We start from the raw sequence: 14,338 nt of genomic DNA, 5'->3' as shown, positions 1-14,338 counted from the left end.
CGGGGGGCGTCGCGGCCGCCGCGCTGGGGCCGCCATGGCGCCTGGCGCCGCTTGCGGCCGGGTCGGGCAGGCGCCATCGGCCGGGGCGTCCGGGGCGGCTGCACGAGCGTCCCCCTGGCAACGGCGTCCCCCTGGCAACGGCGTCCCCCTGGCAACGGCATCCGGCTGGGATCGGCGTTCCCCTGGCAACGGCGTACCCCTGGCAACGGCACCCCGCCCCCGCGGAACTGCCTCCAGTGACGTCACAGGTCCGCGCGACCAATCGTTGGAGGCGGCTGCGGTGAGGGCGGCTGCGGTGAGGGCGGCGGGCGGAGCCTGGGCCTGGGGCGGGGCCTGGGCGCCCTCGGGGGCGGAGCGGAGCGGAGCGGCGGTGTCGCCGCCCTCCCGGGGCGCCTGCTCGTTGCGGGGCCGAGTCTGCTTGTGGTCGGCGGGGTTTGGCTGCGGGGGAGCCGGGGCGTGCGCGCTCAGGGCCTGTCAGCGAGGCCTGGGAGCGCGGCGGGCCGCTGGCAGGTGACAAGTGTCCGTGCGTGTCGTGGTGTGTGCCAGAGTGGGGGGGGTGTGGGGAAGGGTCTAGGGTGGTGGAGGTGGGAGAGGGCTGTGCGTGTGAAATCCTGTCATTTCAGTTAAACCGCGTGTTCTCTGAGGTAACTCTTGTATGTTTGTGTTCAGCGACGAAGTAGCTGAGAGGTTTTGAAGCCTGTGGCCGGGGGAGGCGTGGCAGTTTCCTGCGCTGATGGGAGGAGCAGGGAAAGTGGCCAGTGTTACTGCTGTTGTGTGCGGCATTTTGTGGCGTAAAGGCGGGGGGGTGTGCGGAGGGTCTGGAGACGGACACGGGCGGGGGTTTTCAGTAGGAAAGCGGCCGGGCTGTGCACGGGCGAACGTTGTTTTTCAAAAGCGGAGTCGTCTCCCCCGCCCCCCTCCCCCCCCCCGCCGTTAACGGCATCTCCCCGGCAACGGCGTTCCCCCCCACCCCGCCCCCCCCGCAGAACTGATTCCGGTGACGTCACGTCCGCGCGACCAATCGTTGGAGGCGGCTGCGGTGGGGGCGGCGGGCGGGGCCTGGGCCTGGGCCTGGGCCGCGGCGCCCTCGGGGGCGGAGCGGAGCGGAGCGGCGGTGTCGCTGCCGACTCAGGGCCTGGCAGCGAGGCCTGGGAGTGCGGCGGGCTGCCGGCGGGTGACAAGCGCGCCCGCGTGTGTGTGTGTGTGTGTGTGTGGCATGGTGTGTGCTAGAGTGATGAGAGGAGTAGAATATGCAGGAAGCGTTATTTCTGTTACATAGGGCATTTTGTGGTGTAAAGGGGGGAGGGTGTGGGGAGGGTACAGAGCTGTCCTGAGCTGACAGAAGGAGATAGGTGGGTGTTTTCAGTAGGAAAACTGCCAGGTTGTGCAAGATGTTTTCTTGGTCTGTTTTCCTTGCTTGGAGAAGGCAGTGTTGCCTCAGCATTCCGAAAAATGCTATTTCTCAAAAACGCTGTTGGAATCTGGCTCTCTTTTCTGTCCTCTGTACCTCAGTGGAGAAAATGGAAACTGTTTCACTGTGAAGAGGTGACAGTGCTTATGCAGTTTATAAGAGGAATATTGTTTTGGGTTTTTTGTTTTTGTTTTTTGTTTTTTGTTTTTAAACCACTGAAGCTCATTCTTAACACTACACACGATTTGGTACCTCAATGTGAAGTCCTTTTATGTAATTTCTTTTTGCTTTTTTACTTTTTTAAAGGTCTTGTACAGAGTGAGAATCTAACTCTTGTATATAAATTTTCAATCTTTAACTTTCTTTGTGTGCTTCCTGTTGCAGACAATGGCGGCAGAACAGATTTCTGCAGCTTCGCTCCTTGACAGGACTGTGAAGATTAGGAGGGAGGCTGAAGAGCGGAAAGTGGTCTGGGCCTGGGGCCTCCTTAATATGTCTGTTGGGGGGATGATATATACTGACATGTATGTTGATTGTTATATCTGACTCAACTAAGTAAAGCATTCTACTTTGTATATGCTTAAATATTTCATAGGACCCAGTTACTGTTAAATTGATCGCTTCTTCCTTTTCCTTTTTAGGACTGGAAAACTTATAAGTTCCTATTACAACATCGCATTTTGGCCGCTCTGGTATATTGGTGAGTTGTCACAGCATATGAATTAGTTTTAGGGAGGAGGGAAGGTTTCAGCCTTCATTCTTCTTGCTGGGGAATTCATTTTTAAGGTTTGGGGTTTTTCGTTGTTGTTGTTGTTTTTTAATAACCAAGCTTCATTTTGTTTTCCTTTATCCCTTTTGGTGCTGTTGGAATTTCATCATTTTAGTGACAAGTAAGAAAGAGTGTGAAGAACAGGTTTCCTACCTTAAATGTGTTTAATGTGTGCAATAAGGCTTTGGGGAATAGTTGAAATAGTAGCGTTGTGTTGTATTGTAGGGCTGCAGGACATTTCCAAATAATCAAATTTGGTTTCAAATGAGTAGGCTCAAAAGTAGTTGTATCTAATACTATTAGCGGATGAAAAGGAAGAAGAGTGAGAGCAATGTCAGGTAACGAGTGACAGAAGGTTTGGCAGAAGACACTTGATAAATAGCATGAAACTTCATTGCAGTGCTTTGTATCCTGTCTGGAAAATACCTTTCGCTTTTACAAATACATATTGTAGCAACAGAAATGAATTTCAATATAGAAAGGAAATTTATCTCTAATGGTTCTTGCATGAAAAGGAGAAGTTGTCTTACGTCCGTGCTCAGACTGGCAGTTATTGGTAGCCCTAACAATAAACTATTCTTGATTTGTGTATAAACTTGTTTTCTCAGATCATTTACTGTTACTCCTGTTTATGGTGCCTAGCATGATAAAAACCTTTGTGTTTGTTCTAGAGCTTGCGCTTGTATCCCTGTTCAGTCTGAATGCCTTATTTGATTTTTGGATGTACTTCAAGTACACAATGGCACCAACTACCTTGGTCATGACTCGTAGACAGCAGATCCTTCTAGGGATGCAGAATGCAGGTAGGTGTTATAAATTATAAATACTTTTTTTAAAGATGATATCTTTCTCAAGCCCATGAATCTTTAGTGAAGTGAGTTCTCAGTTACCTCATCTGACAAGAGCAGTAAGATGAACTAACTGCAGCCTATAAAAATTCAAAATAAAAGTGATAAATTGATGAGCAATTAAGGGGAGAAGTGGAGAGGAAGCAACCAATACAAAAGGAGAGTGGGCTGTTAAAGGGCAGTGAGAGAGACTTAAACTTTATGAAGCTGGACAAGGAATTTGTAACCTATAAATGGGATTGAGAACAAGGCAGAGTGTATAGGTTTGTATTTAAATTTGGTATCCTACTATCATCATACTGACTGGAGAGCGCCAAATTAGAAAGAGAAAAGAGACCTTAGTGTGCAGTCTGAAAATGACAGGCTAGAGAGGAGTTGCTCTGAAAAGTTCTGAACGTCTGAGTGATGTTGTAAAATATAGAAAAACTTGGCAGAGTTTGAAAATACAGCAAAAGCAAGGTGCTAGTACAATGTGTTACATACTACTAGGCTGCCTCCAGAGAAAGAGCGGCAGATACGGGAGTAGGGTTATATCACCGCAGCTGAGGAGTGTAATATCTGGGTTTGCACAGGTAAATGAGACATTAGATGTGCTAAAGACACATGAAGCAGGCAGGTAGAGTAGCTGACCAAATAAGTTAAATAATTGCCTCGGGCTATGCAAAGGTGCTTGGTAGAATTTAACTGAAATTTTAAATTGTAGAATTTGTATTGAATTATGATCACGTGTCCCAGTTTTCTGATTTTTATGTCTTTGGGGTTGACTGCTGAATCCTGTAGGGGTCAGACTAGAATAGTCTTTTTAGTGTCCTAGAATTTCCTTAAGGGAAGAGAGTTGTGTATGTGTGTTTTGCTGTGTATTTAAAGTGAGGAGGAGAGTTCTGGGCTGCTGCATGTACAGTGCTGATTGTGGTTTTTTTTGCTTATTGCAGCGGTACAAATAATTCCAGCACATGAGCTGGCAGCGAAGAAAGTCCCTTCTTCTACGCCTTCTCCTAGAGTCCAGGGTCAAACTGTGCTGAGTTACAGCCCATCCCGGCCCTTCAGGGCCAGTCCAAAGTTTACTTCTGGTTGTATCTCAGGGTACAGCCCTCAGCGGCAGGCTCTGTCAAGCAACAGCGCTTCTTATAGCAGTGCTTTAACCTATTCACCAAGCAGCAGCTACAGTAAGGTAATGACCAAGGTGGCTTCAAGGGGAATGGTTTGGCTTTGCTTATCGTGTCCTTGTGTTGTGCTGTAAGCCATTGGAGGTGTGCGGCGGGCAGTGGAGGGTCCTGTGTGTGTGTTCGCTTTGTTTGCAAAGCAGATGAAATTTGTCTTGTCAGTATTCATCCTCTTTCCCTGGTGTTAATTTATTTGTTTTAGAGTAGCTAGATTCTTTCAGAGCACAGCAAAAATAAGAAACTAGAATGTAACTACAAAATAGCAAAAACCTTCCCCCAAACGAGAGCATATTTTATAGCAGCAATCAGCAGAGTAATCAATTCTTATGCTGAGTCGATCTATTCATTTAGTTTATAAAGTCAAAATGGAACTCTCACTTTCCTCATGTGACACAACTGTTTGCTTTTGTTTCCCAAAGCTTTCCAGCTTCAGCTCTTCTCCTACTGGTTCACCATATGCCTCAAGTGTTGGGCCAGTGGAAAGCACCGGGCTAAGGTCTCGTTGCCACTTTTCACCAATGCGGTATAATTCCCGTATGAGTCAAGATGATGAAATCACAGACCGCAAGTCACTGCAAAAGTACCTTCGAAGCGAAGAAGAGAAACAGCGTAGACTTCAATTGGGTACGTAAATAACTTCATGTAGCCTGAAAAGCTTGGCAAGGAGGGGATGTTGGTTTTATTGATGAGGAGTGGATGAGAAAAGTTGGAAAAGATTCCTGCACAGAAAGAGAGCTGCTGAAGTACTAGTCTATATTATAGATATACTAATAATCTCTGTAGCATTTGTTGTGTATAGTGGACTACAATGAGTTGAAGGGCTTTATCACCTCGATGGGAGGGATATTTTGTGGAGAAGGCAGTTGAGCTAAAGGTGGTGAATTACCTGCAGGCAGTTTTTGTCTGGGATAGGGACAGTGCCTTATTAATATAAAGATGAAATCAGTGTTTATGCAGACAGATTTTGGTGTATGTATTTATGATAATTCATGAGCACATCTCTCCTGTCAAAGCCTTAATATAGTGACCTATTGCCTGCAGTGTTGCTTCTGTGATTACTTGGTGATAATTTTATGGCTGTTCAATGTCATTTCAGCAAGTTCATGTTCCAGCTCTCCTTCCAGCAGCCCAACCTTTTGGAACTACAGCCGTTCCTTAGTAGAGCAAGCACAGGTGCTGAGAAAGTACCAGTATCAGGTGGCTTGCATGCCCCAAGCTCCATCAGCACACAAGGACGAAGCTCGTCTGAGCTCTCCACTGACTGCAGAAGAAGTAAGCTCAGCACCAAAGGAGCCAAGAGAGAAAAACAGGGCTCTAAAATATGTGGCTCCATCCAAATGTGAACTCCGTCAACGGTGCTAGAAAGGGAGAAATCCTATAGCATTTAACCATCTTCATACAGCTTGTAAGACTTTTTGCCACAAGGGGTATACATTTCAAATTCCGGACTGTAAAATTTTACAATTGTAAAATTGTAAAATGATTTCTTCCTTGGTGAACAAGGTACCTGTGTTTAGGTGGAAAAGTGACTCCTGAGAGAATTTCAGGTTTCATGCTTTGTGGTCTTTGTAATTAACTAATACTCACCGTGTAGGCCACGGTGGAAAGCTGGAAACTTCTGTTGGTTTGGCCAACTCTTCAGAATTATTTTATCTGAAGTTGTTTAATATTACTGTGTGTCTGAGAACAGACAGACTTCGAGTTCAACTCAAGAATGGTGGTTGCGGAACTTTTTTTACCATTTTGTACTCTGGATAAAATAAACTTGTGACATAAAAAATGACTGGAAACTGACCTGTACCTAATGTAGTGAAATAGTTGAAGGTGTGTAAAATTGTTCTCCTTTACACTTGTGTCTGGAATAAGTCTGATTCAAAAGAATGTCATTAACGTAGCTTTTAATTAAATTTGATCTGTTTTCTTTATGTCGTACATTAACTTAGTCTACCCTGCAACTTGGACCAATTTTATCCTAACAGAGCAGGGAACGCAAAACTGTGCGTTTGGACTCACGGGAGATTTAGTGTACTGTGAACAGAGAGTAGGAGAGTAGTATGGTAAGCTACTGTAGAATTCACATGATACAGCCATTAGATGAGAGTTCTGGAACAAATGCAATTTGAATTATGTGCTGTGGCTGCGGTCAGAAAACGTCTTAGGCCCTAAAAACTCTTTAGTATTCTGTTAGGTTGCTGTATGTAGGTAATAATGTTCTTTCCATAGGTTTGGGCAAGGGTGATTGTGAATCGACGACAGCTTGATTACCTGGATTCCTGGACCGCTAGGTTCAGAAGTGTAAGTCCTGTCCCTATGAACTGCCTGTTCTTGCTGTTAGAATAGGTACAGCAGAATGAAAAAGTACCTCAGTGCTCCATGTATACCTAAGGAAGTGAAAAGAATTACATATTTGAGTCTATTTGAGGATTAGGGTGGGCTTGGACATGGAGACTAGAACAGCATGCTTGTAACAAAGAAGTATTAGGACACATTTTCAACCTGAACTTTTGCACTTGCTGACCTAGGTGTTTTCTGTTCTGAAAACTTTACAGCTGTAAAGTTCACCCACCTTTGAATGAAGACACGTGCATCTTAACACACAGTGGATGTGAAAAGACTTGTTTTTTCTTTCTACAACCCAATTTTCTGAATTTTTTCTGTTTTTTTTCTCCTGTATTTCAAACTCCTTCTGGACTCAAATAAAGCATGGGAAATGCCAGCCCGTTGACTTTTTCCAACAGCCTTGAGGAGTGTAATAAAAAAACAAAAAGAAAATTTTGGTCTTAGGCAATTGCTTTAGCAGAGGAAATACAATCACATACTATGACAAAATAATTTGTAAGCCTAACTTTGAATTACCCCTTCAGTCAGCAACTATCACGTATGTAGTTCTTCTAAGTAGTGGGACGAGTGAAAAGTAAAAGATTTCTATGAGATGTGGGGTTATGACTGTTCTGTAGCAGATTCCTAAGCATCTGTTCATAAACCTACAGGCAGCTTGGCTTCAGTTCCCAAATCGTGTCACATACAAGTGTCACATATTGTGTTTATCAGGCCCTTCATTTCCTGAAAGGGTTTTGAGAGGGAGTGGACCCATGAAAGTTTAAATTACCACTATGAGTGACGTGCAGTGCCTCAGAATACCCCTTTTCTCATTGTTCAGGAAAGCTTTATCAGTATCACTGCTTTCTGGAGATTTGTTTTCCCAAGTCCTCTATAGTGAATTTTTGGCATTTTAGAGGGTCTTTCTAGAGCCAATCACCCCTATCTAAATTGGAGCTCTTAATTACTTTTCCTCCTTGGTTGACTTCAAAGTTCCTGTTGTTAAACTCCTTTGTGATTGTAACAGTGATGCTGACTAGAGAGTAAACTAACATTTTTGTCACATTCTTGTTGCTTCTAAGCTTTTTAATTTTTGCATTTCTCTTTCCTAGTGGATTAATGAGACTATTTTAGTGCCACTTGTACAAGAGATTGAGTCTGTGAGCAGTCAGCTGAGAAGAACGGGGTACCCAGAAATGCAGGTTGGAGGTATGATGATAGAGTAACTGGGGGGTTCCCTGTGGTGGTTGGTAGCAGGCCACCCCATAGCAGGGCACTGCATAGGTAGTATAGAAAACAAGTCTGCTAAGAATTACAGTTCCGTTTCCTGTTTGTATTGGTGTGATCTTTGCTTCATGTAATGCATTTTACTAAACTGGAAGGATTCTTCATAGGATTTCTGGAAATACTGATAAAGGCATGCTGATGCTGCAATAGCATAAAATTCTTAAGCCTCTTGTTTCCTCTGAATTCATTCCTGGAGAGTTAAGGGCTCAGATTAACATCCTTGTATCTTAAACTGTCAGAAAACTATCACACGTTGCAAGGATGGTTGCCTGTCAGCCCTCTCTGTCTACGTTAGTATGTGTCTTTCCAAACTTCCTTAAAATCAGCTACTTCCTGAAAAACCTATTGCTGTTCCTTCCTTAAATTGTTACCTGCTATCTTGTCTGAAAGCAAACAGGCCACAAAAAGTTTTATGAAAACTTAGATGTGATACATTGTATCCAAATAGTGTTTAAGAACTGAGAAGTCATCTTATGACTGTGATAATAATAAATCTATAGACCTAGGAAGTATTTATTTATTTATTTATTTTAACTTAAATTAATTCTGTTATCACAGGCGATTAATCGTTTGCATTTAAGATCTAAGATCATTTTAAGGTTAAGATACATTAAAGTTTATTTATTTATTTATTTTAACTTAGAATAGTTCTGTTATCAGAGATAGGCTATTAATCGTTTGCATTTAAGATCTAAGATCATTTTAAGATTAAGATACATTAAAGATTATTTAAGTACTAGGTGTAGCACTAAGTGGGGTTGGGGAGGATAATCTCAGGTGGATTTTGGAGAGCTATGGGCATTAGAAGAAAAGATCTTTTGGTTGGGGCAGTTGATTTTTGCTGTTTTGGGGTCCCCCCCCTCCTTTTTAAGCATTTTGATGAGCTAGAATTCTAGCTAAAATTTCATAGTGCAACTCTGAAGGAACTCCTTCTGTTGCCCTATCACATGCATATCCCCCTCAATCAAGAGCAGGATTTGATAGGCTTCATTTAAACAAAGCCTACTTTTTTTTGGCCTGTTTGTAGTTTGTCCTCAAGATCTGCATCTGTTGTGGTGCCTGTGAAAAACTGATCACTTACTGACCTCATCTCCACCTTGCTGCCCTCCTACTGCTCTGTAAAATGGATGTTACTTCTTCCCTTTTTCACACTATAGGTTTCTGTTTTCTTTTGGAATGCAAGCCCTTCAGATAAGGGTCTGTCGTCTTTTGCGACCGCACAGTGCTGCATAGCGTTTATGTTCTGTGGTTTAAGGGAGACAGCTAGTACTTCACTGGGATTGGAAACAAACATTTGGAGTATTGGATAAGCTGTTAACTTTGTATAAATCTTAGTAAATTATCTTAGTAAGTTACCTTAGTAAATAGTGAGACAAAAAAGCCAGTTCCTCCTTGTAACATTGCATTTGTTAATGCCTTGTAAGGGAGGATGTTCAAATTTCTGTCGTGGATGCAGATGTCGTGCTGGCTCTTGTCGCATGCAGAAGCCAGCATCAGCAATCTGAAACAAGCAGCGCTTGTTAAAGCTCCAGTCATGCCAACTCTGTACGCTATAATGCAGTATTTGGATATTGCAGCGAACCAAGAGTATTTGGTTGAAAGGGTCAAAGGTATGTGGTCAACCATACTGACTTTAAAACGTTTCCGTTAGCTGGGTCAAGCGTCAGTGGTGTCAGATACCCCGTCAATTAAGAGGTTTGAACTACAGTCACAGCAGGGAGAAGAGCTGCTTTTCAAGTAGCAGAGGTAGTTTTTGCAACTTCCTCTTTTCATACCAATGTAATGATGTGGGACTTGGCATGGAAGTTTTTATTTCTTCTCTCAGTTTGGGGTGTGAAGTGTCCTATTTAATCCCTTCATTAATTACCAATAAAAAATACCTTGTAAACTCCACTCCCCTAACTTTATATCTTTATAAGCACTTCCTTAGTTTAATTTTTCCTATTTTGTGCACTGAAAATACATGCAGTGTTCTTGAAGCTAGTGTCAAATATGTCCTTCTTGCACCTTCAACCTCCAGTAGCTGAATAAATTTTGTTTTTTCAGAGCTTTCTCAGGGAGGATACATGAGCTCGTTCCGATGGAACAGAGGAGGAGATTTCAAGGGCCGTAAGTGGGATGCTGACTTGCCCACTGACTGTGCTGTAAGTTTTCAAAGAAGGCTTAATATAACTTCCTAAAGTGTGTCTTTCAGGGTAGATTTTTGTGTGTGGTAGCAATTAAGTCTTTTGAGGAACATGGTCAAAATCCTGTTTGCCTCCCTATCCTGATAATCCCATTGTAGTCAGTGAAATTATGCAAGGAATAATGCAAATGGGATTGGACATTGTGCAGATCACAAAAATGCGATTTCATGTCTTAGTCTTAAGCCGGCCTCTTATTTAGACTCATCTGAGATGTCAGTCAGGTAACTGTTTTGGGAGCAACCTGACAGAAGGTTGCGGATTTGTTAGAGCAATATTCTTACCTTATTAAAAAAAAAAAGAAAAAAAAAAAAAAAGTCTGCTTTAACCAAACCTCATAATTTCTCATGCAAGATGAACCTTAAAATTTTCCTGTGCTGTAATGGTTAGAAGAACAAACGGATTAAGTGGCGTGTCTTCATGTTTATTTAATTCAGTAATTTCTTGAGAGATCCACAGGCATTACATTATCTTACTTGAGAACAGACTTGTAGTCATGCTTAGCCAATTAATGCAAAAGGTCAGGAGAAAGCACTTCAGTGAATACAGTGACTTGAAAATTCAACTGAAATAGATAAAAGAAAGGCCACAAGATAATCCAAGTAGTGGAGAACAAGCTTCACGTGTGACTCTTCAGTTGAACTCTGTATTTGAAAGGAGAGTTCAGGTGATTTGATTCCCTCTGTAGATGTTCAGTTACTGGGGAGAAGCAGAAAGAAGATTCATATGCAAGTTTTACAACCTTGCTGACAAAGATGAAACAAGATTGAATTGCTGGAAGCTAAAGCTGAGCAAAATCTGTCTTGAAATAAGATTTGATTTTCTAGTTGTGAAGATGACTAAATATTTGGGAATGACAAGCGTAACACAGACCATCACACCCTGAATTCATTGTCTTTTAATGAAACCAGCTAAGAGAGGTAGTATTGGACAATGTACTAAACTTGTAAAGATTCTGGGAAAGAAGTTCTGATATAACAGATGAAATTAATATTGAACACTTGTCTCGAAGCTTTGGCATTAACTTAAGACAATAAGTGCCAAATGAAGAGTTTTTAACTGTAATGTTAGTCTCATTGCGTGCAACTTAAAGCAATAATTTCTGCTAGACCTCTTGAGGCTTTGGGCATTTAGCCCATAGAAATTCTTCTGTCTGCCAAACAAATCCTATGTTGAACACAGGAGGTATCATACTACAGAGTAATTTGGTCACGCTGCACCCAAAGAATGTTGAGAAGTCTACTGTAAGAGTTAAAATACAACATGCAGTACTGCGATTTTCTCGCTGTTAGCTAAGAAGATACTTGTTCTAGGACTTTCTTCCAAAATGTTGAAAGCTGGTAAGATTCATGAGCAGTTCAAGTTTGTCCATTGATTTTGTTTTGCCATTTTTGACAAGAGATGAGCAACTTGCTGGGTAAGTGTAGTGTTTGGAAAAGTTGTCATTAGATCGGATCGGCCTCTCTACGCCAAATCTTTGCAGCTAGCGTAGAAACCATCATGAAATCAGGTATCTTGTAGTTTGTCCTATACATGCTATTCAGATCTGTGACTCTGCAAATTCTGTGAGATGTGAAGATAGTTACTTGTATGTCAGGAGTTCAGTTCACATGCAGCACCTTTTTAACGTGTTGTGACTGAAAGGGTTTCATTTACAGGAAGAATAAACTTGTCTTGATGTCTGTGGCGTGCCCTGGACCATTGAATTCAGTGCTCTAAGTGTTAAGCTGCCTTGGGCTTCTAAACATGGTGGGATTAATTAAGTCCATGATGCAGCAACAGACTCTCAAATACCCTAACTAATGTCTGAGATTATGGAAAGAAAGCTGCTGTCCTGTCAGTCTTCTTAATGATACTAAAATGAGATTTGTTTTTGTTTGCACAGATCCTTATGCACATATTCTGCACTTACCTCGATGCCAGACTGCCCCCTAGCCCCAAATACCCCGATGGCAAAACCTTCACTGCCCAACACTTTGTTCAAACACCAGATAAACCAGGTATTGGCATTCTTGGACTGCTTGTTTAGCTGCTGTTTCCTGCTTGAATCCCATCAGCGCTCTTAAAATCCCTATCTTATTTTAAAACTTTAATTCACAGACATTACAAATGAAAATGTATTTTGCATCTACCAAAGCAACATCAATCCACCCCACTATGAGCTGATCTACCACCGCCAGGTCTACAATCTGCCTGAGGTATGATCGTGTTAGTTTTTTCTGCTGTCAGGAAACCTTGAGCAGACCTGATCTGTTTCTTTTTCATTCTTCCTTTTCCTTTGGAACTAGCCACATCTATTGAATATGTAGGCTGGCTCAGTGCAGAAAGCAAATGTTACCACAATCTTTGACCATCGTGTGGTATTTAGTCTGCTGCTGAATGATAGCTTCAGTGCCTAACTTAGGTACATCAGTGCCCAGGCAGCAGCTTCCTCTTGTTGTTTATTTTCTGATGATTTATTCTAAAATCCTAATTTATGTAAGCTCTGAGGTGTGTTGCTATTCCTCATTGCCAACAAGACTGATGCTTGTCTGTAAGAGTTTTTGGAGGGAAACATCTAATCTCAATATCAAAATACTAGACTTTTCCTGTACATCTTGATTTTATTATTGAGCCCCGATTGTGACTTGATTTTCTGATTTCAGAAAAGCTCTTTTAAAAAGCATTTAAAAATATTTGAGGGTGATAATCCATCTAGAAAACAAGCTTGGTCTTTTTCTGGTGTTTGCCTAATTGAAAGATAAGAATTGAGGCAAAACCCCAGCAGTCTAAGCTGTAATACCATTTCGCGAGGTCTCTGTTATAGTTTTTTCTCATCTCTGATGATATAACAGGCCAACAGGGCTCGCACTGCAGTATATGTATCTTGCAAAACGTTTTGAAGGAAAAATTGTGCTGCTCCACCTAAGATCAGGACAGGGGATGACAGTTGTTTTAAATAAGACATTCTAAGATATTAGTATGGTTGTTTGCATGTGATTTCATTTCCAAGTTTTTTTCTCTTCCTGTGGTATTCAGGGCAGAAACAACATGTTCCATACATTGCTTATGTTTCTGTACATCATAAAGACAAAAGAATCTGGGATGCTTGGGTAAGTGTCAAACGTTCCGTATCATTGCGCTGCGCACGAGATCCGAGCAGGAGCTTTCTGTTTTGAAATACCGTAACTGAAGTTGCTATCATAGGACGATACTGATGGAATTAAAATGCTCTTCTCATTTTAAGTAATGGCAGCCTTTTTACAAAATCATGTCAGTTTTGTGTGCATGAGCGTGCAGGAAATGTTTTGTGCTTTTCTTTGGTCTTGTCCTGGCTGAAAAATCCTGTGGAGTCCATGCTGCGGAACAGTGGCCTTGGCCAGACAACCAGGTTGCTACCTTCTTGCTAGAAGTACTGTGCTATTTATAAACAGGAGACAGACACTGCCATAGTGCTGTAATCTCTTGTTTTTGGCATAACAAGAGGAGTTTCGAGTGCACAGTGAAAGCTGCACTGACATAAAAGCAATGTCCGGACTTTTTTGTTCTGAAAGAGCTGTCTTTAATTCGAGGTGAAACACGATACCTACATAAATGTTAAAATGCTGATGTGTGGGATTGGCAGTTTTTCTTGTAATGAAGATTTGTTTTAAATAGGAGCTTTAACTTACTTGTGTCTTATCGTTATAATGCTGTTTTTGCAGGCGAGTGAATTTTGGTGCATCAGGAGTCAACGTTCTAGGGGTGTTTGGAGAGTAACATCTCTAGCAGGACTGCAGCTCAGAAGAACGATCCTGCTTCTCCTACAAGACGAGCTGAGCAGCATCGTTTCACTTGTTGCCTTGAATATGGACTATGAAATGGGATAATTTAAACTCTGCTTTATGGACAGAGGGGAAATGTTTGTAATTTCTGTACAGTTTTGGGGAGGATACTCTGTAAAACGTTGTATTGTTTTTTACTGATGAAATGTATCTAAACAGGAACTCCAGGCAGGTCTTTTCTATTTGGCTCCTCACCTTAACAAATCGTATTTAAACCCCCCTTGCTATTTCTGTTGCATTTACTCTTCAAGCACTCTAAAGAGCTTAACTGACCGCAGGGCTCAGCAATGAACCCGCGCTTGCCGCGTTTGAGGGTGGAATGCAGCAGCGCAGCTGGGACGTGTCTCCCGCAGTTGTACCCAGCCGCTCGCTGGCGAGCAGTCCCTTGAAAAGACAGTTACTGCAACGCGGCCAACTGCCGGATTCACAAGATCCAAGAGATTCCAGACGGGCATAACAGGCGCCAAGTTAGCGCTTAAACCGATTTTTGGTTAATTTAATTAGATGCGATCTGAAAGGACGTTGTCTTTTATCCCTGCTCATTGGAATAATTGG

The 14,338-nt window shown here is 42.4% G+C and overlaps 1 protein-coding gene across 1 annotated transcript in view; it reads left to right on the top strand.

Moving 5' to 3' along the window:
• LOC134154669 (transmembrane protein 209-like) overlaps window positions 1-13,718 on the top strand; it is a 53,124-nt gene extending 39,406 nt beyond the window's left edge. The window contains exons 3-17 of the mRNA XM_062601349.1: window positions 987-1,039; window positions 1,809-1,935; window positions 2,053-2,111; window positions 2,852-2,983; window positions 3,961-4,199; window positions 4,611-4,819; window positions 5,292-5,463; window positions 6,415-6,486; window positions 7,623-7,719; window positions 9,282-9,407; window positions 9,844-9,941; window positions 11,866-11,980; window positions 12,081-12,178; window positions 12,999-13,072; window positions 13,664-13,718. Coding sequence (XP_062457333.1) covers window positions 987-1,039; window positions 1,809-1,935; window positions 2,053-2,111; window positions 2,852-2,983; window positions 3,961-4,199; window positions 4,611-4,819; window positions 5,292-5,463; window positions 6,415-6,486; window positions 7,623-7,719; window positions 9,282-9,407; window positions 9,844-9,941; window positions 11,866-11,980; window positions 12,081-12,178; window positions 12,999-13,072; window positions 13,664-13,718 — 1,726 coding nt within the window. The remainder of the gene's footprint in view (window positions 1-986; window positions 1,040-1,808; window positions 1,936-2,052; window positions 2,112-2,851; window positions 2,984-3,960; window positions 4,200-4,610; window positions 4,820-5,291; window positions 5,464-6,414; window positions 6,487-7,622; window positions 7,720-9,281; window positions 9,408-9,843; window positions 9,942-11,865; window positions 11,981-12,080; window positions 12,179-12,998; window positions 13,073-13,663) is intronic.
• The last annotated feature ends 620 nt before the right edge of the window (window positions 13,719-14,338 follow it).

The sequence above is a fragment of the Rhea pennata genome, unplaced genomic scaffold, assembly GCF_028389875.1.
Source record: "Rhea pennata isolate bPtePen1 unplaced genomic scaffold, bPtePen1.pri scaffold_33, whole genome shotgun sequence".
In the NCBI taxonomy this organism is placed as follows: domain Eukaryota; kingdom Metazoa; phylum Chordata; class Aves; order Rheiformes; family Rheidae; genus Rhea; species Rhea pennata.
The sequence above is the reverse complement of the archived record's forward strand: the minus strand, read 5'-3'. Positions and strand labels throughout refer to the sequence as shown.